Source organism: Peromyscus maniculatus, chromosome 17 (assembly GCF_049852395.1).
Source record: "Peromyscus maniculatus bairdii isolate BWxNUB_F1_BW_parent chromosome 17, HU_Pman_BW_mat_3.1, whole genome shotgun sequence".
Lineage (NCBI taxonomy): Eukaryota > Metazoa > Chordata > Mammalia > Rodentia > Cricetidae > Peromyscus > Peromyscus maniculatus.
The window spans coordinates 26,998,861-27,021,111 of record NC_134868.1 but is presented as its reverse complement, the minus strand read 5'-3'; the positions used below and the strand labels follow the sequence as shown (position 1 = coordinate 27,021,111).

General features: G+C 41.9%; 1 protein-coding gene across 4 annotated transcripts in view; it reads left to right on the top strand.

Moving 5' to 3' along the window:
• Casp3 (caspase 3) overlaps positions 1-20,485 on the top strand; it is a 49,124-nt gene extending 28,639 nt beyond the window's left edge. For 3 of the 4 annotated variants that reach the window (XM_042262448.2, XM_006970893.4, XM_042262449.2), the window contains exons 2-7: positions 9,344-9,411; positions 9,498-9,622; positions 13,226-13,354; positions 14,415-14,590; positions 14,854-14,974; positions 18,707-20,485. In XM_042262448.2, the coding sequence (XP_042118382.2) occupies positions 9,359-9,411; positions 9,498-9,622; positions 13,226-13,354; positions 14,415-14,590; positions 14,854-14,974; positions 18,707-18,936 (834 nt within the window). In that variant the 5' untranslated portion in view covers positions 9,344-9,358 and the 3' untranslated portion in view covers positions 18,937-20,485. Of the gene's footprint in view, positions 1-9,343; positions 9,412-9,497; positions 9,623-13,225; positions 13,355-14,414; positions 14,591-14,853; positions 14,975-18,706 lie in introns of those variants that run through there. The other variant, XM_042262450.2, reaches the window with a different exon arrangement.
• Positions 20,486-22,251: the final 1,766 nt, after the last annotated feature.

Here is a 22,251-nt window from a genome sequence, read left to right as displayed (position 1 = left end):
AAACAAGAAAACAAGATCATGTATTTGTCCCTAAGTAGCTAAACTGTTCTCCGTATTTTCTTCCCCTTCCCAGCTGCGTCTTTTCACTTTCATTCTATTCTAAACGTTAAAAGATTGGCTTTATCAGGCTCAATGGCATCAGTCAGTTCAATGTGTCCCCAAAGGACCAGGTGGGACAGATTTGAAAAACAAAACAAAAAGCCACTGGTGCACTACAGATGAAATCTTTTCTTAACCAGACTATTGTGAAACGGGTGCTATTTCTGTTTCGTTGACTTAATATGAAAGTCCCAATGCTTGTAAGGCTGTGTCCTCACTGATAGGTCGTCAATACAATCCCGACTTTTCTCAAATTGTTCTGCCCAGGTACAGGTAGGCTTCCCAGAAGCCACACTGCTACAGTGGCTTCCCCTTCCTATTGACAGGAAGGTAGGTAGACCTATAGAAAACATTTTGATGACTTTCACTGAATGCTTAACTAGATATTTTACATTTATAAATAAATTACCCAGTGGCATGAGAAACATCATAATCATTATTCCTATTTTCTTCATTGCAATAAGTGCACTATAGTTGACCTTCTGCATTTGTGGACTTTACCCACCCACAGGTAGGATTATCAGAGAATAGACATTGAATCTGTATTGAAATGTACAGACTTTTTAATCATCCACTGATCAACACTGCATAAAAATTTTATGTTGTACTAGGTATCATTAGTAATGAGTAGAAGTAGGGATGCTTAGCTTATCTGTAAAAAAAAAAATACACCATTTTATACAAAGGATTTGGACTTGGATTTTGCTATTTGAGGCAGGTTCTAGAACTAGTCATCCAGGAGTGCTGAGGAACAACCATATATTTGATTTCAGTTTTTAATAAGTTTCTGTCATGTTCTATATGTTTTAACTCTCACTTAATTAGAGCACTTGGGCTTATGGGTTTTTGTTCCCTTGAAATTAACTATAGTTCTGTCACCCCTATATGGTGTTGAACATTCCAGAGACTATAGAGTGGAGTTTGCTACCTGGAGCTGAAGTTGTGACTCTGTCACTTAAAAAGTGATTGACTTTCTAAGTTCCATTTAACTCAGATCTAAAGTGGAACCATTATGCGTCAGTGTTATTGGGAGGCCCAGTTGGAAATACTTGTGCACTGCCCGGTCTAGCATGTGTGAACTGTAAGAGGAATGCTTACTTGTTAAGTCTTTACTCCTAATTTTGAACCTTCGTATCAGAAATGAGGAGTGTTGATTCTGGCGTGTCATTATGAGATTTAGAAAACAGACCAGATTGGATGCCTGGGCTCATGAGGTCTTCATAGGTCCACCGCTGGAACAGCCCGATGATAGGGGACAGATTTCTTCGATGAAGAACACCCCAAACTGAGTCTGGGGAGGTGGTTCAGAACGTGAAATGCTTCCTATGCAATCATGGGTACCCGAGATCAGATCCCTAGCACCCATGTGAAAATTGAGGGTGGCGAACTGTGGCTGTAATCCTACCAAAGATAACAGGACCCATTGCCTTAGTCTAGCCAAATTAGAGAGCTCCAGGTTCAGTGAGAGAGTTTTGTCTCAAAATAATAATAATAATAATAATAATAATAATAATAATAATAATAATAATAATGTGGTAGGCAATAGAGGAAAATACCAAAAGTCTACCTCTGGCCTCCCTGTGCACAGGTATAGGCAAGCACACCCTCACACTCATGCATGTAACCCACACATCTACCTCTAAATAAAAGTGGTTTGTACTAATGTAACATCTCATTTCAAATCCCTACCACAAGCAAGCTTTCATCTACCTATTTTGTAATGGATATTTATTTGTCTTGTTTCAAGTTGTTAATGATATGTTATACCTCACTGTCTAGTTTTTGATTTTAGAAATGACTTCTGTTCCTCTGCCTTAATTCCAAAGATTCCTTGTTCTGTGTCTTCCACAATTGCAAGAGGAAACTGTCAAACACCCATGTAATAGAAACAAGTTCCAGTCTCTTGCTTCTTTAAGGCAAGCACAGCTTGGGGTATTTAAATCTCTATTTCACATTAGTGACAGCAAACACATGCCACCATTTCCAAACTTTTGAACAGATGATTGATGTTGCTTCAGTGATCAGGGGATCGGGGAACTAGAGAAGTCAATGGAAGCCCTAAATTCCAGAATGCCATGAGGCCAAAGGCATCGACCTGTAGCTTCCTGGTGACTGTTAAATGTTTTCTGAACGTTTCCAGTCATTTGAATCTAAACTAATCAGGGATCTTCAGCAAGTCAGAAACAGTCGTGGTGAGTTGGCTGCTGAGCCAGAATGGATTGTTGTGAAACATCATTTCTGTTCCCTACTTTAATAACCTAAGCTCCTGCCATCATCAGGGACCGTCTATACATCCCTGAAGACATTTTTTTTTTTTAATCCTTCAAAGATGAGATCACCATCTCTAGAATAATCTGTATCCAGCTGGGTATTAGCTAATGGAGATGAGGTAATGCTCAGCTCCTTCCCAGGAGTGTGGATTTGGTACCTCACGTGGAAAAAGCAGATGATGACAAATAGTGTGAATGTGCACATGCCTCATGCTAGAACGATTTTGATTTTGTATGAGAAATGTAGCAGTATATCAAGATGAGCTGATGACAGAGACAGTCTACAGTGTTCAAGTGCTAAGAATGAGAAACACTATATATTATGGTATTTGTTCCTGAGAAATCCTTATCAAATAGGAAGATAACATTTTAACTTCTGTTCTAAAAGATTTTTTTTCTTTCTTCCACTCATTACTTTAGTAAAATAAATTCCATTGTTTTATGGCTGTTGCCAAGTGTTTATAGTTCCCTACTAAAACACTCGTCTGTCTGAGTTTTTTCTAATTTTCCATAATAGGGTATATGAATAGGAATTGACTACTTAAAAATCATCTAATATTTAGTTAAACTCTTAACATCGGGGGCCAGCAAGATAGTTTATCAAGTAAGGTTCTGTGGTGATAAATTGCTTATAATCGAAGAAATAAAAGCTTGCCTGAAGATCGGAGGACAGAGCTAGCCACAGAGTTAGCCATAGAGGTCAGGCAGTGGTGGCAAGCACCTTGAATCCCAGCACTAGGAAGGTTGAGACAGGAAGTGATATGGCTGGGCAGGGAAAGGAATATAAGGCGGGAGGAGACAGGAACTCTCTCACTCAGGCTGAGGAGTTGGTGAGGTGAGAGGTGGTGGCTGTGGCTTGCTCTGCTTCTCTGACCTTTCAGCTTTCACCCTGATATCTGGCTCCAGGTTTTTATTAAAAGTCTATTTAGGATCCGTGCAACAAGATTTTTTCCTACCAAGCCTAACTACCTGAGTTTGTTCCCCAGCATCCACATGGTGTACACAAGAGAACCAGAAACAGCTCCCGAGATTTGTTGACCTCTGACCTCCTATACTCCCATGTCCCCAAACCCACACCAGATTAATTTTTAAATGCGGCTGAAGTCTGGCCTTGGCTGGGGCCAGGAAGCAAACGTTACAAAGTTCTGGAAGCTGGTTACTGTGAAGCTTGTATTCGGGTGTGCCGGTCAGAAGGGGGAACAGTTTTATCCCACAGTTGGCATGAGACAAAAGGTTATTAAAACCCAGTTCTCCAGTCTGAGTGACTGTACTATTTGTAGTTCTTGGAAAGAGACCTTTAGGACCGTGATAATTGGCGGGAACCAGTGAGCACTTAGGGTTCTCAAGTTTACACTGAATTCTGTAGGGGGCAAGCTCACGCAGAGGGCTAATTTGGGGACCATTTGGCAAAAACTCAAATTCAGAAGTTGTCTAATCTTAGTTTCTAATAAAAGCAAACGAGGTTTGCTTTAACGTTTAGAGTAATTAAGAGATACCATATATCTGTCTGGTCCACACAGACTCCTCATTATTAACATCCCCCCACCAGAGTAGTACATTTGTTAGAACTGATGGGCCTGGTTGACATCATTGCCCCCAAAGTCTTACAGGTCACAGTAAGGTTCACTCCTGGCACTGTCTGCTTTCAACTGGGGTAAGCATATGACAACTTGTATCCACTTCTTTAGCACAGCCGGGACAGGTTTCACTGTCTTCAAACACCCTCCGTGACCTCCTCCTCCCCCATAACCCTGCGCAGCCATGATTTGCTTAGGCTCGCCACGTTTTCATCTTTTCCAGAAGGTTTGAAAAGGCACGGTTGGCCTTTTCAAAGCTGCTGCTTTGACTTAGCGGTGATGTGTTACGGTCCGCCGTGTCTTCCTGATGCGCGACGTGAGCATCTTTTCTCACGCTTCTTTGACATCGCTCTATCCCTGTTGAGTCCTCCTGTGTTGTTTTTCTTTCTTTCTTTTTGTTTTTTGGTTTTTTTTTTTTTTTTAACTACACATTTCCCATTGGTTGACCACTGGAAAGATTATGTTCTCCTGGGCCCAAATGTGTATTAAACCATTTGTTTGTTGATCTATCTTCTGTCTAGACTTCTTAGTGGTGCTGTACTATTCTCTAGTTAATCAGATGAACTGCCCCTTGTTTCTCAACCACACATTGCTGAGTAGTTTAGCTTGTGATCTGCCCACTTCGAAGAGGCATAACTAGAGACAGGTTGATCTTTGTGATATTTCTAGTTCATGGAAATTTGAGATTTCTTAGTACCTAACACGTTTGTTGTCCATAAGAAACCAAAAGACCCAAACCTGATAAAAAAGGCAAAGAGGACTGACTGTTTTCTCAATAGGAGAGCATGCTTATTTTTTCACTCTTGGTTTTATGAGATTGTGCGGCCCGGCCTGGAGCTTGCTAGGTGAATCAGACTAACCTCAAACTCAGCAGTCCTCCAGCCCTGGACTCCAGAGTTTTGAGCTTATACATGTGCGCCGCCGGGCCCCACCATTTTTCCTCTTTGCTCTTGAAATAGGGTTGGGGATTGAAACTGCCTAGCATCATCCTGGTGATGCGGCCTGCTGTGGTTGACCTTATTTTATAAAATAACACTTGATACCGTTTTCTAACATTGAAATGTGTTAAGAAAAAGTTAGAAGATACAGAAGAGTATTACAAAGTAAGTAAGTTGTCAGACAGATGCCGCTAATAAATATGGTCAAATGTAAACAGAGATCATGCTGGGTTTCTTTCATTTATTCTCACTTAGCATTATAATGCTGGCATTTGTGTTATTGATAAGGACTTCAAGAAAACTGTAAAGGGAGTTAGCCACAGTAACTTGTATGGGTTTACTATAACAGTTACTTCTCTGTACTTACACTCAGGGATTTATTTTTGTTTGTCTTTTTTGGATTTTTCGAGACAAGGTTTCTCTGTGAAGCTCTGGCTGTCCTGGAACTATCTGTAGACCAGGCTGGCCTTGGACTCATAGAGATCCACCTGCCTCTGCCTCCTGAGTGCTGGCACTAAAGGTGTGTGCCACCGCCGGCCGGCTAACACTCTCAGTTTTTATAACTAATGCATATTCTTCTCTTTCCTTAATTCCTCCGTTCCTCAGGGCATTTGTAGACACTCTTAGTATGGTCAGTTTACTACATCAAACTTCACAGTTTTTTTGTTTGTTTGTTTTTCTTTTTTGGTTTTTTCGAGACAGGGTTTCTCTGTGTAGCTTTGCGCCTTTCCTGGAACTCACTTGGTAGCCCAGGCTGGCCTGGAACTCACAGAGATCCGCCTGCCTCTGCCTCCCGAGTGCTGGGATTAAAGGCGTGCACCACCACCACCGCCCGGCGAAACTTCACAGTTTTTATGAGCAAATGGGGAGAAACCCCAAAAATATCCTCAGGAGGTCTTATCAGTTTATGTCCCACCTAGTATGTATTAAAATGACTCTTCCACATGCTTGCCAGCTTTGTGTCTGATCCCATTTTGGTATTACGTGGTAAAATTTAGAGGTACGTCTGTAGATGTAACCAACCGTCTTATTAAATAAGAAACACAGAAACAATGTAAAAGAGAAAGCCAAGAGGTCAGAGCTCAGAGCTAAAATCTCATCCTTCCTCCTGCTGTCCCAGCTTCCCGAAAGAGAGCTATTTCCTGTGTGTAAGTCGTTTTTTTCTAATCATTCTGCCTTCTCATTGGTTGTAAACCCAAACACATGACTGCCTCGTCACTGTCTGAATGTACAGCCCCCTAGATCTTAAAGGCATATGTCTCCAATGCTGGCTGTATCCCTGGACACACAGAGATCTATGGGATTAAAGGCGTGTGCCACCACCGCCACACTCTGTCTATGGCTCTAATAGCTCTGACCCCTGGGCAACTTTATTTATTAACATACAATCAAAATCATATTTCAGTACAATTAGAATACCACCACATACGTCCACAAGAAACTAAAGACATTTGGAGTTTCTTGACTCACAGTTTATCTTCTAAATATAAAGGGAGTGGGTGCCATCCTGTGAGAAGTACCAAGTCCTTCTCTTATCGCCTTCCCGGGCCTCTCTGTTAGCTCTGGATACCTTGTAATAGAGCTGTGACTCAGTGGTAGAAAACTTACTTGTGCCTGAGGCCCTAGGTCAATCCCCAGCACCTGCCAAACAGATCAATACACTATTTTGCTTTCATTTTCTTTCCTGTGGATGTGCTTGCCCTGTTTTCTTACCTGAGGTCAATTTCATGTGTACGCTGGACATCCCCTCGCATCCCTTCAGAAACCCCAGTGTTCCTCTGCTCTTGAATTATTAATTTCCTGTTTCCCACTCTGCCATTCTCACTGACCTAGGAAGTATGGCTTAACCACGAGGCATCCTCTACCCCTCCCTCCCATCCAGCTACTGTTCATTTCTCTCCTGTTCACAGCCAAGCAGGAAAGAGCTTTTTGCTACTAACCCGGGAAGAGTTGCTTATACGGTTGCTTTTCTCATCCCAGGACAACCATGGGTTCCTTTAAAGTGCAATTTTCAAAAAGTTAAATCTTGGCCGCTCAAATAGAAAATAAGCCCATGTCAAGAATTTTATTCACCTGCTAGCTAATGAGTGGAACCAATAAGATGTTAAGTCCAGTTCAAAAAAATTGGAAGAACAAGCAAATGTAAAGAGCTGGCTGGGGCGAGAGCAATTTACTAGTAGTTATGAAACTAGTTACTTTCTATAAGGCAATAACTATAATTTAGAAGGGTTGGTCTTTCCATCAAGTATAAAAATATATTGCGTCAATATAAGACAAATTTATATTTTGCTATGGAAAAGAATCACTGTGTAGCTGCTACTTTTTATGGCTTAATTTCCTACGAAGTTGGAAAGTGGCCTAGCCATTAGTGAGCTGTGCAAAAGACTATGTGCCCTGGGGAATCCAATAATCTAGGGAGTCCTCTGGGTAACACCCAACATCCCACTGAAATGGTATCTAGTCATTTATTTGGCTTAGATGTTTGTCCTTACAGCCCCCACTGTGGCCATGACATGTTCCACAAAGCCAGTGGCCTTCTGCCCTCATTGAAATAAGCCTTCTGATAAGATTGTTAAAGGGGAGTGTCCCCGAAAGTCTTCTGGGAGTGCTGGCACACCACATCCACCCAGTTCGCTTTGCTCTCGGCTCTTCTGCTGACTCCACTTCCTCTAATCAACTTCTAAATCGCAGGATGCCCAGACTTAACTGTCTGGATCTATCAACTGTTCGGCTCCAGTTCGGGCCTCCGTCATCTCCCTGGACTATTCCAGAAGGCGTCTCCCTGGCCCCTGGGCTTTAGCAGGCAGAGCGTGCAGTCCTCTTTGGCTTTAGCTATTGCAATGTTCTCGCCTTGTTATTGGTCCTAAGATCTTGTGTGATCTTGCCCTTCCTATCTCTCTGCCCCTAGCACTAGTCCAACTGGTCTTACTGTATGTACCTTGAGTAGAGCAAATTGTTCCCAGGCCTTGGATCTAGCTGATGTTTACCACCCCCGGGGCGGGGGCAGCCTCCCTCTGTATCCTTCCGGATCTCTATAATGCCACCTTAGAGATGACTCCCTGACCACCCAGCTAAAGTAGCCTATACTCCCAGTTCTTTCTCCTTTTTCATTTTTTTCTCATGGCCCCGACAGTAGCTGAAACCTTAGTTTCTATCTCAATTCTTTCTTTCTAGAATTCAAGTTTCTTTTCTTACCAAAAAAATAATTTATTTAGTATGTGTAGTGTTCTGCCTGCGTGTATCCCTGCAGGCCAGAAGAGGGCGCCAGATCTCATTACAGATGGTTGTGAGCCACCATGTGGTTGCTGGGAATTGAACTCAGGACCTCTGGAAGAGCAGCCAGTGCTCTTAATCGCTGGGCCATCTCTCCAGCCCGAATTCAAGTTTCTTGAAGGTAGACCTGGCACAAAGTGTATGCTCTCTAAATATTTGCCTGCTGAATAAAAGCATGGGACATCCCACTTTTGCTCACATCCTCCTGTGGTTTTCTAGAAAGCCTACCAGAATAAAAAATTGTAGAAAGCAAAGGAATGCAAACCAATGGCTTTTGAAGACGAAGGAAGCACTGTCCTCTTCTGTGGCTAAACCAAGGGGGTCACTTCCTCTTCTGTATTCTTTCTCCACTGTTCCCAAAGGCACCCCAAGCTGTGGGGCGGGGCGGGGCGGGGCGGATAGTAGAACCTTAGCTTTAGCGACTTCCGTGAAGCAGTCCCGGTAGTTATGATTTTAGCATAGGACTGAGGTTCAAAGTTGTGTTTTGATTGAAATATTTGACCTAGATATTGGCCTTCTAGAGTCTGAAGATTCATTCAGGTTTTTTAGCACTTGTTTATGTTATATTTCTGTTTGTCTGTCTTCTTTATTTGGGGAGATATACTCCCATGGCAGTGTCTTTCCTTCTAGAGAACTCTAGAAGACAAGGAGCTGGCTTCCTTAGCATAGCAGATGAGGAGAGGTGCACACGTCTTGTATTTGTGGACATAGTCACTTAGTATTAGAAGTCAAGTTGAGTTGGAGACTCTGGAGGTTTGGAATTCCCTGGGGCCCTCACCATTGTGACATTGTGTTATGTGACCTTAATATGTGATTAGTGTTTGGGTTTTGTCTTAGTTGTATTGAGCTAGAAGCTGAGTTCCAGTAAATAACTTCATTGGGTGACCAAGGAAAGAAGGTGTTATCTGTTTTATAGGCAGGGGCACACAAAAGGGAGGGAAAAAAAAGAAAGACTGAGCTACTACCCACTCTGTTCTTGATATATAATTCACAGTTAAAGAAGAACAAGCAAGGAGAAGGGCCGTACACTGTGGTGCCATTGCAAAGGATCATGGTCCACACATGTGCCAAGAGCAATGGAGACAAAACAAGAACTCCAGGAGAAATAACCATAGCACTGCTAATATGCTGCTCTGGCTCTAGAATGATTTGTTATGGGTAACATATCTTTTTTTCTATATTCCAGTTAAGAAAAGTGACCATGGAGAACAACGAAACCTCAATGGATTCCAAATCCATTAATAATTTTGAAGTGTGAGTATTTATTTCTTTTTATTTGTTGTTAGGGCACATTCTCCACCTACCCCAGGCTAACTAACTGTCGCTTGATTTCCATGCAGAAAGACCATCCATGGAAGCAAATCAATGGACTCAGGAATATATCGGGACAATAGTTATAAAATGGATTACCCTGAAATGGGGGTGTGTGTGATAATTAATAATAAGAACTTTCATAAAAGCACTGGTACGTATCTAACATAATTTTTTTTAAACATTTCAAATATTTATGACATTTATACTGAATAGAATATGAAAAGCAATATCAGTGTGTTATGAGTCAGTAAACTGATACAGAAAAAAAAAAAAACACCACAAAGTGGAGATGCACTGGAACCTTACAGGTCTCACATGCAATATGAACTCTTCGTCCGTGTTCAGCATCTCTGCCTCTCCTGTGACTGTGAACGGTTGGATTCTGCTGCTACCCAACAAAGCCAATACCTTGAGAGACTGAGTGATGTGTGGGAGCCCATCGAGGTTTCCTAGTGAGATCTGAGCTTGCTTTACCCAGCAGGGCTGCATAAGGGGATGGATTGACCGTGTACATGGTTACCTGGTGTTTGGAAGGGTCTGCACTTGGCTGTGCTGTGGGGAGGTCTTTTGCCCCGCCCCTTGGCATTCCTTTAAAAAGCCCTTTAGAAGAGACAGAAGGGAGGGGCCAGTGGATTAGGATCCAGGCCCTCCTGAGGCTTCCTGTGTTTCTATCTGTCTCTCTCTCTCCCCCACTGTATCTATCTAAATCTCTTATCCCTCTTTCCTCAAGAGTACCCTGGGAAGAAAGATGAGGGTGAGACCCACACGGTGATGCGAGAAGAAAAGGTTTCATAAGCAACAAGCCAGCAGGGGCAAAGATGAATGACTGGCAGCTGAGAAAGTGTCTCTAGCATCCTTTGCAGGGGCCCTTAACTCATAGCCTTGGGCAAGTGGGCGTGACCCTAAGGTCATTCCTTAGTCAGTTCTAGGATACAAGTTCAGGCCTCTTATCTCAGGCTTGAGGTTGCTGAGATATCCCCACCCTGTGCCACATTTCCCATTTGCCAGTCTGTGTGCCTGGCTTCAGTCACAGTCCGCTTCTGTGTTTACAACTATTATTTCATTGAGGCCTTTATCCCAGCCCAAGAATGCATGCACAGGAAAAGGAATGGTGTTTTATTCTAATCCTGTGAGCGGTTGTTAAGATATAACTCGGGTTGTGCCACAGATCTCCCAACCTCCAATGGAAGGCTGAACATCCAAGCGTATGTGGGCAGCAGAAAGTGGACTTGATGGTATTTGTTTTGTTTTGTTTTGGCATTTTGAGATAGGGTTTCTCTGTGTAGTGTTGGTGCCTGTCCTGGATCTCGCTCTGTAGACCAGGATGGCCTCGAGCTCACAGAGATCCGTCTGTCTCTGCCTCCCGAGTGCTGGCATTAGGATAATTCCTTTTTTGTTTTTAAACTGGTTTTGTTTTTTGGTTTTTTGTTTTGTTTTGTTTTGGTTTGGTTTGCTTTGGTTTTTCAAGACAGGGTTTCTCTGTGTAGCTATGTGCCTTTCCTGGATCTCACTCTGTAGACCGGGCTGGCCTCAAACTCACAAAGACCTGCCTGGCTCTGCCTCCCGAGTGCTGGGATTAAAGGCGTGCATGCACCACTGCCTGTCCATTGATGTCTTTTTTTAAAAAGAGGACACAAAGTTGGGTGGTAAGGGAGGGGTCATGGGCCTAGAAGGAGTTGGGGGCACAAGGGTGAATAGATGAAAATACATTGTATGAAATTCTCAAAGAACTAATTGAGAAAACGAGAAAAAAGTAAAGAGGAAGAAAAGGAGGAGAGGAAAAGGACAAGAAAAGGAGGGTCGGTAGAGTGCTTGAGACAGTTCTATCCCCAGTTCCACTTAAACCCTGGGTCATGGAACATTCCTGTAATCCCATCACTGTCACTTGGGAGGAAGACGTAGAGAGCTGCCAGCCTAGGCTAATGGGACCCTGTCTCAGAGCAAACAAAACCACAAAAACAAACCTCACCTCAGCATCTCTACTTCTAGCAGTTAGTGTCCAGTGCGTGCGGCTGAGCTGTACTGATGATCTGCAGTCCTCATTGGTACCTCCTTGATGGTCTGCAGTCCTCATTGGTACCTCCTTGATGGTCTGCAGTACTCATTTGTACCTCCTTGATGGTCTGCAGTCCTCATTAGTACCTCCTTGGTACCTTCTTGATCTGTAGTCCTCATTGGTACCTCCTTGATGATCTCTAGTCCTCATTGGTACCTCCTTGATGATCTCTAGTCCTCATTGGTAGCTCCTTAATGATCTACAGTACTCATTAGTACCTCCTTAGTGATCTGTAGTCCTCATTAGTACCTCCTTGATGGTCTGTAGTCCTCATTAGTACCTCTTTGATGATCTGTAGTCCTCATTGGTACCTCCTTGATCTGTAGTCCTCATTAGTACCTCCTTGATGGTCTGTAGTCTTCATTGGTAGATCCTTGATGATATGTAGTCCTCATTGGTACCTCCTTGATGATATGTAGTCCTCATTGGTACACTCCTTGGTGCCAATAAGAGGTTCTCCTTCCCTTCTTCCCTCAGTCCTCTTCTTGCACCATGTGGATGGATACCAGGGATCAAATTCAAGTTATCAGGCTTGGCAGCAGGTGTCCCTGAGCCAGCTGAAAGGTCCCCAACTTTATCATGTTGAACAAGTTTGCTTCCTTCCTTCTTTTAAAACCAAGCATCTCTCCTGCTAATCATGCATGTATGAAGGGCAGACGTTCAGCTCATTTGTGTTCTGCATCTCTCAAATGAACAAACGGAGCTAGTAATAAGCATCTTGTGATGGTTGGAATGACCGAATATTACCCACAGAGCAGAATACCTGATTAGCAAGCCGATAATATTTGTGGATTTCCCCCCCAAAAAAGATGTGCAAGAGAGCTGGGCAGTGGTAGCACACGCCTTTAATCCCAGCACTCGGGAGGCAGAACCAGGCTAGAGCTCTGTGAGTTCAAGGCCAGCCTGGTCTACATAGCAAGGTCCAGGACAGGCACCAAAACTACACAGAGAAACCCTGTCTTGAAAAACCAAAAAAGAAAGGAAAAAAAAAAAAAAAAGATGTGCAAGTAATATTGTCTTAAAATTGATTGAACCTAGAATCAAATATAGTATCTGTGAGGTAAGTCATATAAACAAAACTAAGATCACATACTTTTTTTTCTATCTTTCTAAAGTTTATTGAATGGATATTATCATGTTACATGAAATAAATTAGCAATTTTTAGAAAGATCAGTGACCATTTCTCCATGGTCTTAGAAAATATTCATCATGAACTGAGCTTGGTGCCCTGTGCCTATAACTCCAGCACTTGGGAGGATTATTATGAGCTCAAGACCAGGTTGGGCTACAGCATGAGACTTTGCCAGTGAATGAATGAATGAATGAATGAATGAATGAATGAATGAATGAATGAATGAATGAGTGAATCAGATGGTGACCTAGTGCTTCATCATATAAACAAACCACAGTTTATCAGGCAGACCTCTATTGCCGGGCATCTGAAGTCCCCTCTTGTTTTCCCTGTTGAAGCTGCTGTGCAGGATGTCCCTGCCACGACAGCCTGAAGCAGCTGTTACAATGAAGTGTCTTGTGTGCTAACAGATTACAGACTCTGTGGCCATGATCAAAATAAGTCGAGTTTTCTTAACATTTAAAAGGAAGAGTTCATTGGTTGTGTGAATTGCTGAATAGCTCATTTGATCTCAAAGCAGTTATTCTTTTACATTGCAATTAAGAGAAGTTCTTTCTGCCCCAAGGAATGACCTCTCGGTCTGGTACCGATGTCGACGCAGCCAAACTCAGAGAGACGTTCATGGACCTGAAATACGAAGTCCGGAATAAGAATGATCTTACTCGTGAAGAAATTATGGAATTGATGGATAAGGGTAAGAAGGAAAAAGAGTTAAAGGAAGCGTCTAACAACTGTCCAAAGGATAGAGATGAAGAAGTGTCTGCAGAACTCAGCCAGAAATGGCACATCCATACCTCAACCCTACACACACGCACAGCTCAGGGACCTTGGCAGAAGATGGGGCAGAAAGAGTTTAAGAGTCAGAGTCTGGGGAGGACCAGAGGGAAACATGGGAGGAAGTCTACACTCAGGACCTCAGAGCAGTTGGGGTTGCCCACTCACGGTCAAGGCCGTCAGCATTCTAACATGAAAGGGAGAGGGACTCACAAGGCTCCACCTCTAGGCTGGGGCGCTCTTGGCAGTTGATGGCCGCTGGAGGATGGTGAGCCCATTTTCTTTAAGGGTGTAGTCCCTGATAGGCTGACCATGCTCCAGTGGCATGTGGCCAGCACAAATTGGACCCCGTGGTACTTAACAAAACAAAACCTAAAGTTGGGAAGTTGGGGGGAAGGATCCAGGAAAAGTTGGGGTGTGTATGTGTGGGGATAAATATGAGCAAATCGCCTGTATAGAGTTCTCAAATTAATAAAAATACTACATTATAGAAGAATGACTTTCACTGGATAATTTTACTTTATGGTCTAGCTATAATTAGACCTATATAATTAGAGGCATAAAAGTATGCCTCTGCCTCCCAAGTTCTGGGATTAAAGGTATGTGCTACCATACCCGGCTGCTTATATATTTTAGAAAAAGTTTAAAAGAATTTTTTTTTTTTTAGTCATGTCACCCTCTGAAATGATTCCAAATGTGCTCTGCCTCTGTTAGATTTGGATAATCTTATAATTCTATTCTCAATTTCTTCCTCTTGGGGGCATGGTGTAAACCAGTAACCCCAGAACTCAGGAAACTAAGGCAGGAGAGAAGATCGTGAATCCAAAGCCGTCTTGGTCCAATTAGAAAACTGGATACAAATCAAACAATGGCAGATTCTTTGTTATATTCTCATACAGTGTCCTAACGTTTCAAATGAAACTTGCAGAGTGTGTCTGTGCCTTTGTTTTGTCTCACGTTATTGCCAAACGCCTTCCCAGTTTCTAAAGAGGACCACAGCAAACGGAGCAGTTTCATTTGTGTGATTCTAAGCCACGGCGATGAAGGAATCATTTATGGAACAAACGGGCCCATCGACCTGAAAAAGCTAACTAGTTACTTCAGAGGCGACTACTGCCGAAGCCTGACTGGAAAGCCCAAGCTCTTCATCATCCAGGTAGTGCGCTGAGCAGCTCGATGCCCACTTGAAAAGAGATTAACTGACTTATTAGTATTTACCTTTTGTTCTGGGGCTCCAGGAATGTTCTATCTGTATTTATTTAAGCCCCCGCCACTTAGAAAATAATGGAGTACATTTCAGTGTTGCTCTTATATCAGGAAGACTTAGCAATTTCTGCACTGCTCTTACAGTTTTTAGATGTAAGTTATGTGTGTTCACTTACCATTTTTTAAAAGAAAAGTTTGTTTTCTACCACACAGGCCTGCCGGGGTACGGAGCTGGACTGTGGCATTGAGACAGACAGCGCAACTGACGATGACATGGCCTGCCAGAAGATACCCGTGGAAGCCGACTTCCTGTATGCTTACTCCACGGCACCTGGTAAGAATGCTTCAAAGAAATGTTCTGTGTGGGATTTACATGAATGACATTATGACTAGCTTTAGAGTTGAACAGTAAGGACTGTGTTTTAAAGGCTATGAAAATTTTTATATGCCCTCACAAAGATGTTTACACCCTTAAAATAACTAACATGTTGTCTTACTTATTTTTCTGTTGCCATGACAGAACACGATGGCCAAGGCAACTTACAAAAGAAAATGCTTACTTTGGAGTCCATCCTTACAGAGGGTTAGAGTCCATAACTATCATGGAGAGAAAGGGGAGGTGGGGCATGGCAGTCGATAAGCAGGTGTGGTACACATCTGTAAGCATATATATATAGCACAAAGCAGAGAGAAGTAACTGGGGATGGCGTGGATTTCTGAAACCTCAAAGCCCACCTGACACACCTCCTCCATCAAGGCCACACCTCCTAATCCTCCCCAAATAGTTCCACTGACTAGGGACCAAGTATTCCAACATGAGCCTATGGGGGCCATTCTCATTCAAACCACCACACACACAGAGAGAAGGTATTAAGTGTGTGTGTGTGTGTGTGTACCTCTATGTGTGTGTGTGTCATCTCAGAGAAGAAAACTGACTCCCACAAATTGTCTTCTGAGTTCCATGTGTACCATGGCACATGCACAACCATACACACAAGTAAGTAAACATATAAACCTATTAAAACAAATAAACAAAATATACTCAATCTTGTTTCTTTTATCCACTGGGTATCTTAAATTATTCTGTCTTTTCCCTTTGGGCTTTTTCCTTTCTCTTCTGTAAATCTTACTCTTACTCCATGGCTGGCTGGGTAGCTGGCTGGGTGGCTGGGTGGCTGGGTGGTTGGCCCCTGAAGTCCTCCTTTCTCTCTGGCTCCTTTTATTCTCTTGTCCCAGATTTCTCCATCTATTTATTCTCTCTGCCTGCCAGCCCCACCTATCCTTTCTCCTGCCTTGCTGTTAGTCGGTCAGTTCTTTATTAGACCATCAGGTGTTTTAGACAGGCACAGTAACACAGCTTCACAGAGTTAAACAAATGCAATATAAACAAAAGTAGCATACTTTAAAGTAATAAAATAAAAGTGAACGGGTTTTAATGTAAACATAGTAAGACTATATACAATAACAATTATCAAGTAAGGATTACATTCACAATATTCTGTCCATTTGTGGTTAGCATATTCAGAATAATGCATTGTCTGTCCTATCTAGTGAATAAAAATTTTGCACCTAATTTGCTTTCTATCATAACTAAGGAAAACTGCAACTATAACTAGTCTTCAGCTCCATCAAAGACCCAGAAGGATGTAATATTATCTAACAACAGAGACATTTGACTGTCTGAACAGTCGCCTAAAGTTCCTCTGCAACCTTGGGGCATCTATCTTCAGCCTACAGGCCTAAGCATCTGTCAGACTTTTCTATGAAGCAGGAATTTTGGACTGTCCTGCTTTGTTTTGGCAAAATTTGTCACTTTCCTCTGTGTCCTGCAGAATACCTAACAGACTCTTCCTTTTTTTTTTTTTAATAAGATTTATTTATTTACTATGTACACAGTGTTCTGCCTAAATACTATAAAAGGGCGCCAGATCTCATTGTAAATGGTTGTGAACCACCATGTGGTTGCTGGAAATTGAACTCAGGACCTCTGGAAGAGCAGCCAGTGCTCTTAACCTCTGAGCCATCTCTCCAGCCCCCTGGCAGACTCTTATGTGAAGCAGGAATTTTGAAGTACTGTCCTGCCTTGTTTTGGCAAAGTTCAGCAGTCTTTTCCTATGTATCCTGCATGTCTAGTCTGCACAGCACATTGTCAGCAGTCAAAGGCAAGACCAGTTTCTTTGCCCAGTGGCTAATCTTGCCACAATGAAAGAAAAGTTCATAAAGAGTTTCTTCGATGCCCATCATCTTCTCTGAAGTAAATTGGTGCTGCCAGGAGCAGATGTGTCTCATTGTCATGAAAAGCTCTAAGTTAACAAAACACTTTAAATGCCACATTCTGTAGGTCTTAGAAAGGTTTGAAGGCCATCTATCTGTCTAAAATATATATCTATATGATCTAGAAAGCATACCTAACTATCTACAATTTTGATTGTTATAAATAACTAACCACTAGCCTATGTTTCCTGATAGCCTATAAAGTTTATAATAACAGCTTTCAAAAACTGGAATTTGCCGGGCGGTGGTGGCGCACACCTGTAATCCCAGCACTCGGGAGGCAGAGGCAGGTGGATCCCTATGAGTTCGAGGCCAGCCTGGACTACAGAGCTAGTCCAGGACAGGCTCCAAAGCTACAGAGAGACCCTGTCTCGGAAAAAAAAAAACCACTGGAATTTTACCTTACGTTTCTAAATGCATAGGTACAATACCTTAAATGAGAATATGAACATATATACAATATGTTGTAATAAAAATAACCTTAAATTTTTATCAATATGCAAAAATCCTTTAAACAAGAGTAGAAACAAATACAGTGTAACAAAATAAACTTTAAATTTGTTTGAATATTCTATATTCCCCTAAATGATAACAAACATCTATAACCCATCAAATAACCAAAGACCACCCACACCCCCTAACTCTTGGAAATGTGGGCATAGTTTTCTCTAAACTGCTTCCTGCTGTCTGTGGATACAGTATCTTTAGGGTCCCAGAGAGAAAATTTCAGATAATGGCCAAGTCCTAGGAAGACCAGCAGTAACCTTTGCTGATAGATATCACCTGTCAAGATTCAGGAGGTCTCGCCTGATCAAACCTGATCCACATTAACCCTGAAAGAATCCACAATCCACAGCCTCTCATCTCCCGTGGAAACAAAACTCTTAAAGCATTTTTTGATTTCTATTTGACAAATATATTTTTTGACTTTTTTAAAAGTTAAGGCATTCCTAAAGTGTATAGGATGATTTTTTTCAACAGTCCTTCTTTCAATTCCAAGCTGTCCTTTGCTTTTCAACAATCAAAAAATTCAAAATCAACACAATAACATACAGGATCCAGACTTCCCGTTTATTTCCCATCTTATGTGTTTATTTTCTTTTACTCTTTAAATACTTTATTTTTTTTTTTTTTTTTTGGTAAATACTTTATTTTATAAACTTTTTTTTTTATGACTATTCCTTTTTCCTTTTCTTAAGCCTACACACATTTGTTAAACACACTGGAACCTGTTTAGAAGTTTTTCTGTCTGGACCTCTTTAACTGAGTATCTCTAGTCTTTTTTGGACCATACTAGCAAACTTTAGACTGCTGGGGTTCACCTGGATCCTCCACATGTGGCTTTTGCCTGGCTTGGCCTGCTTCTCTGGTTATGAAAGCCAAGCGTGAAACTCAATAGCCGAGTGGTTGAGATTTGTCTGACCAGAATCTGCATTCAACCTTCCTAGAGTTCTAGAATGCCAATGCTTGCACTGTGGTGGGAATTTTTACTTAATTTTTTGTTCCTACTTAATGTACTAGCGTTCAAGGGCTCAGTGGCTGGTTGGTTTGTCTTTGACTCGGCTTTCTTAAGCCCTGTGTGGAAATAAGGGCCCATGTTGGAATGCCAGAATGTTGTTGTTTGTTTTTTGGCTCTTCACAGAGCTAAACAAACACAATAAAAACAAAAGTAACACACCTTAAAATAATAGTCTACAACATTTTTATTGTGATCATGTAAAAATGTGTAAGATCTGCTAAAATGATGGTATGAAGTAATGGCGGCTGTGGTACTTTGTGTTTTGCCTTGTAGGTTACTACTCCTGGAGAAATTCAAAGGACGGGTCCTGGTTCATCCAGTCCCTTTGTGCCATGCTGAAACTGCATGCCCACAAGCTTGAGTTTATGCACATTCTTACTCGCGTTAACCGGAAGGTAGCAACAGAATTCGAGTCCTTCTCCCTGGATGCCACTTTCCATGCGAAGAAGCAGATTCCGTGTATTGTGTCTATGCTCACAAAGGAACTCTACTTTTACCACTAAGGAAAGGACTGGGGGTTTATTTCTCTTTGTTTTGTTTTGAATGCCAAATGGGGAAACGGTTTCAGGCGTTTAAATCAAATCTGATGTTCCAGATGGTACTTTGAACCATACCACTACCCTAGCGATGCAGCCACAGTGCAGCTACCTCAAGTTCAACATCAGGTAGTTGAAATGGAATTGAATTAGGAAGAAGTAAATGTCAATGATGGTACTATCATAATAGAGGAAATTACAAATTTACCTTTTTTTATAATTAGCAAGATTTGCTGATACTATGAATTTTAAAGTAATTATGAAGAATAATTAAACATGATTTTATACTCCCTATTCACACTAAGAATGTCATCCTAGTTTTTGTTAAACTATAGGAATAATAGTGTCAAATGATACGCCTTGGAACTTGAATCCGTGGGCAGAGTCAAAGGCTTGAGCCTTTATTTTGGAGGTGATGTATGGAAATGAAGCAGTGGACCCCCCAGTAGCGTTCACTGTAGCCGCTGGCTTTGTGACGTGTCCTGAGCATGTATTATTTGTTATTTAAAAAAATCATGTTTTATTGTCGAAAAAAAAAATCGAGTATTTATGTGAGAGGAAAACGTGAGTGAATTTGGTTGACTCTTTGAAGGCTTCCATACATCTGTAGTGGACATGAAGGCAAGGTGCTAAGTCTACCAGCATTTGTTTCTTACTTCTTCTTATACAAATCAGGTTAGTTTTACAGACCAGCAAAATATCTAGAGGACGGTTATGGAACAGCCTCCCATTGTTGATTATTAGAATGAAATAGAGAAATTCTGCAGGAACATATTAAAATACCAGCTATAAAACAGAATCTAAGGTGAGGTGGAATGAACCTACTATAATTGGGGAAAGATGATTTTAGCCAGAGCAGAGACGTGGCAGAGCCAGCCAGCCACAGGCACAGCTTCAGAAAGGACTGCCAGCTGGGCTCACTCTTGTACTCATTTGTGTGGATGATGTCCCCACACAAGGTCCAAGTCTCCACGGTGAGAAAGTGAGCCAAATCAGGAACTTCTGAGAAAGGGCTTTCCCAAAGTGGTGAGAGTCTCCAGAAAGATCCCTGAACTCCATGTGCAGAGTCTGTAAGCATGCTGAGTTTTCTGTTGACGTTTACAATAAATAAAAGGAAACCCATGGTGATGTTTGTATGTCACCAGAAATGAAAGGACCATGGCACACAGGACTTGGGAGCCATCTAGTCACAGACCCTGCAGCCCACATGGGAAGCTGCGGAGTGGAATCCGGCCGTATCCGAGAGGCTGTGCTCCAGGCTTTTCCTCATCCATGAAGGTGCTGAGCCATTCATTGCTGGCTAGCCGGATGTATCCAGCATTTCCCATAAGCTTCCTTTTTGCTCAAAGGAAGGAAGGAACTCACATTTACGATGGGTAGATTATTGTTTAGACTGGATCTGTAAACTCTAAGTAAATGTAGCATGTGATGGTATCTTAAAGTGTGTTCCCATGTATCCATTTTATAAGAGTTTGTTGCCTTTTTATTTCAAAACATAAATTCAGATTTAAAATTATCAGTGTATTTGAGGGTTTTTTTTTGTGTGTGTGTGTGTGTGTGTTGTTGTTGTTGTCAGTACTTTTGGTGTTGTGATAACTAAGTGAAAATTAAAATAGTTTTAACCCAGAGCTTAATTTAGGAGATGCAGCAGGGCCCTAATCTAATATTTTGAGGTGTTGGCAAGTGACAAGACCTGAGGGGATGGATATGATTTAAACCCTGAAAAAAGAATATAGGTAGGGAGGGGTTTATCTCTTCCAGTGTTTACATAATCACAGCTATAAAATCAAGAACAAAACTGGATCAAGGAACTTATTCCCAAGGAGTAGAGTGGCATGAATATTTTTTATTCAGCCTCTTTAACCTGTGGCTAGGGGCTGGAGAGATGGCTCGGTGGTTAAGAGCACTGGTTGTCCTAAATACATTTATTTTAAAAAATCGGTAGCTCTCTATAATGTTCTAAGAAAAAGCTAGCCTACTTTAATTTCCTTGCTATCTAAAAGGGTCTCAGATATTACAAAGGAAAGTGGGGCTGTGGCCGCTGGAAGTAGCTCATGGGGTACAAACCTGAGTTTGATCTGCAGAATGCATGTTGAAAAGCAAGTGATGCACACTTGTTTGTATTCTAGCAGTGGTGAAGATGCTTGAGTTCCTGAGGCACACCGGCCAGCCGACCTACTCTTCTTAGCAAGCTCCAGGCCAACGTGCCGAGTAGTTGAGGAATGGCACCCAAGGTTAAGCACTGGCCCTACACTTATACAAGATAAAAACCATCAACCCGGGCTGGAGAAATGGCTCAGAGGTTAAGAGCACTGACTGCTCTTCCAGAGGTCCTGAGTTCAATTCCCAGCAACCACATGGTGGCTCACAACCATCTGTAATCAGATCTGGTGCCCTCTTCTGTATACATGATAAAAAATAAATCTTAAAAAAAAAAAACAACAAAAAAAAACATCAACCCGGTAGGAAAATGGACCCAGTATATGAATAGACCAAGAACAAGAAAGAGCACATGTCCCTTAAATCTAGAAAAAGAGCTTAATTTCTCCCATCCTAAAAGGAGGAATGTAAACTCAAGTGCTGGAGTTAGAGGCATGCATCACCGTGTCTAGCATGTGTTAATGGATTTTGTTTTGTTTTGTTTTTTGAGACGGTTTCTTTGTGTAGCTTTGGAACCTTTCCTGGAACTCACTCTGTAGCCCAGGCTGGCCTCAGAACTCACAGAGATCTGTCTGACTCTGCCTCCCGAGTGCTGGGATTAAAGGCGTGTGCCACCATACCCCGGCTTGTGTTATGGATCTTTAAGACCTGTTGCATGAATATTTGTGTGATGGGTGATATATTCATAGGGGTAAGATGACTATTTTTCCCTTCCCAAACCATAGTGAACCAGATCTCTTTTCTTGGATAACTCTTCCCATGATCCTCTTAAAAAGGAGAGAAACTCACAAAGAAAATGGCATAAGGAAATTGGAGTTTCTTGAGGATGCAGACCTTATGGATGTGTGGCATTTGGGTTAAGTTTTTCCTGATACTCAGTTTCTGCTATGTTGGGGAGAAGCCAACTGCAGTTAAAAGGTTTTAAACCACCAAGGAGCATTCCATTTGAACACTGGGAGGCACAGCTACCAAGAAACAGCCATAATGCTCCATGGGTACCTCATATCTAACTCCTCACCTACCAGGCCTTGGTAGGAGTTGTGAAACAGTAAGACTCAAATATGAGAGATTGTGGTCAGAAATGGGTTGTCTGAGTCAGAGGGGAAGCGGATTTTACTGTAA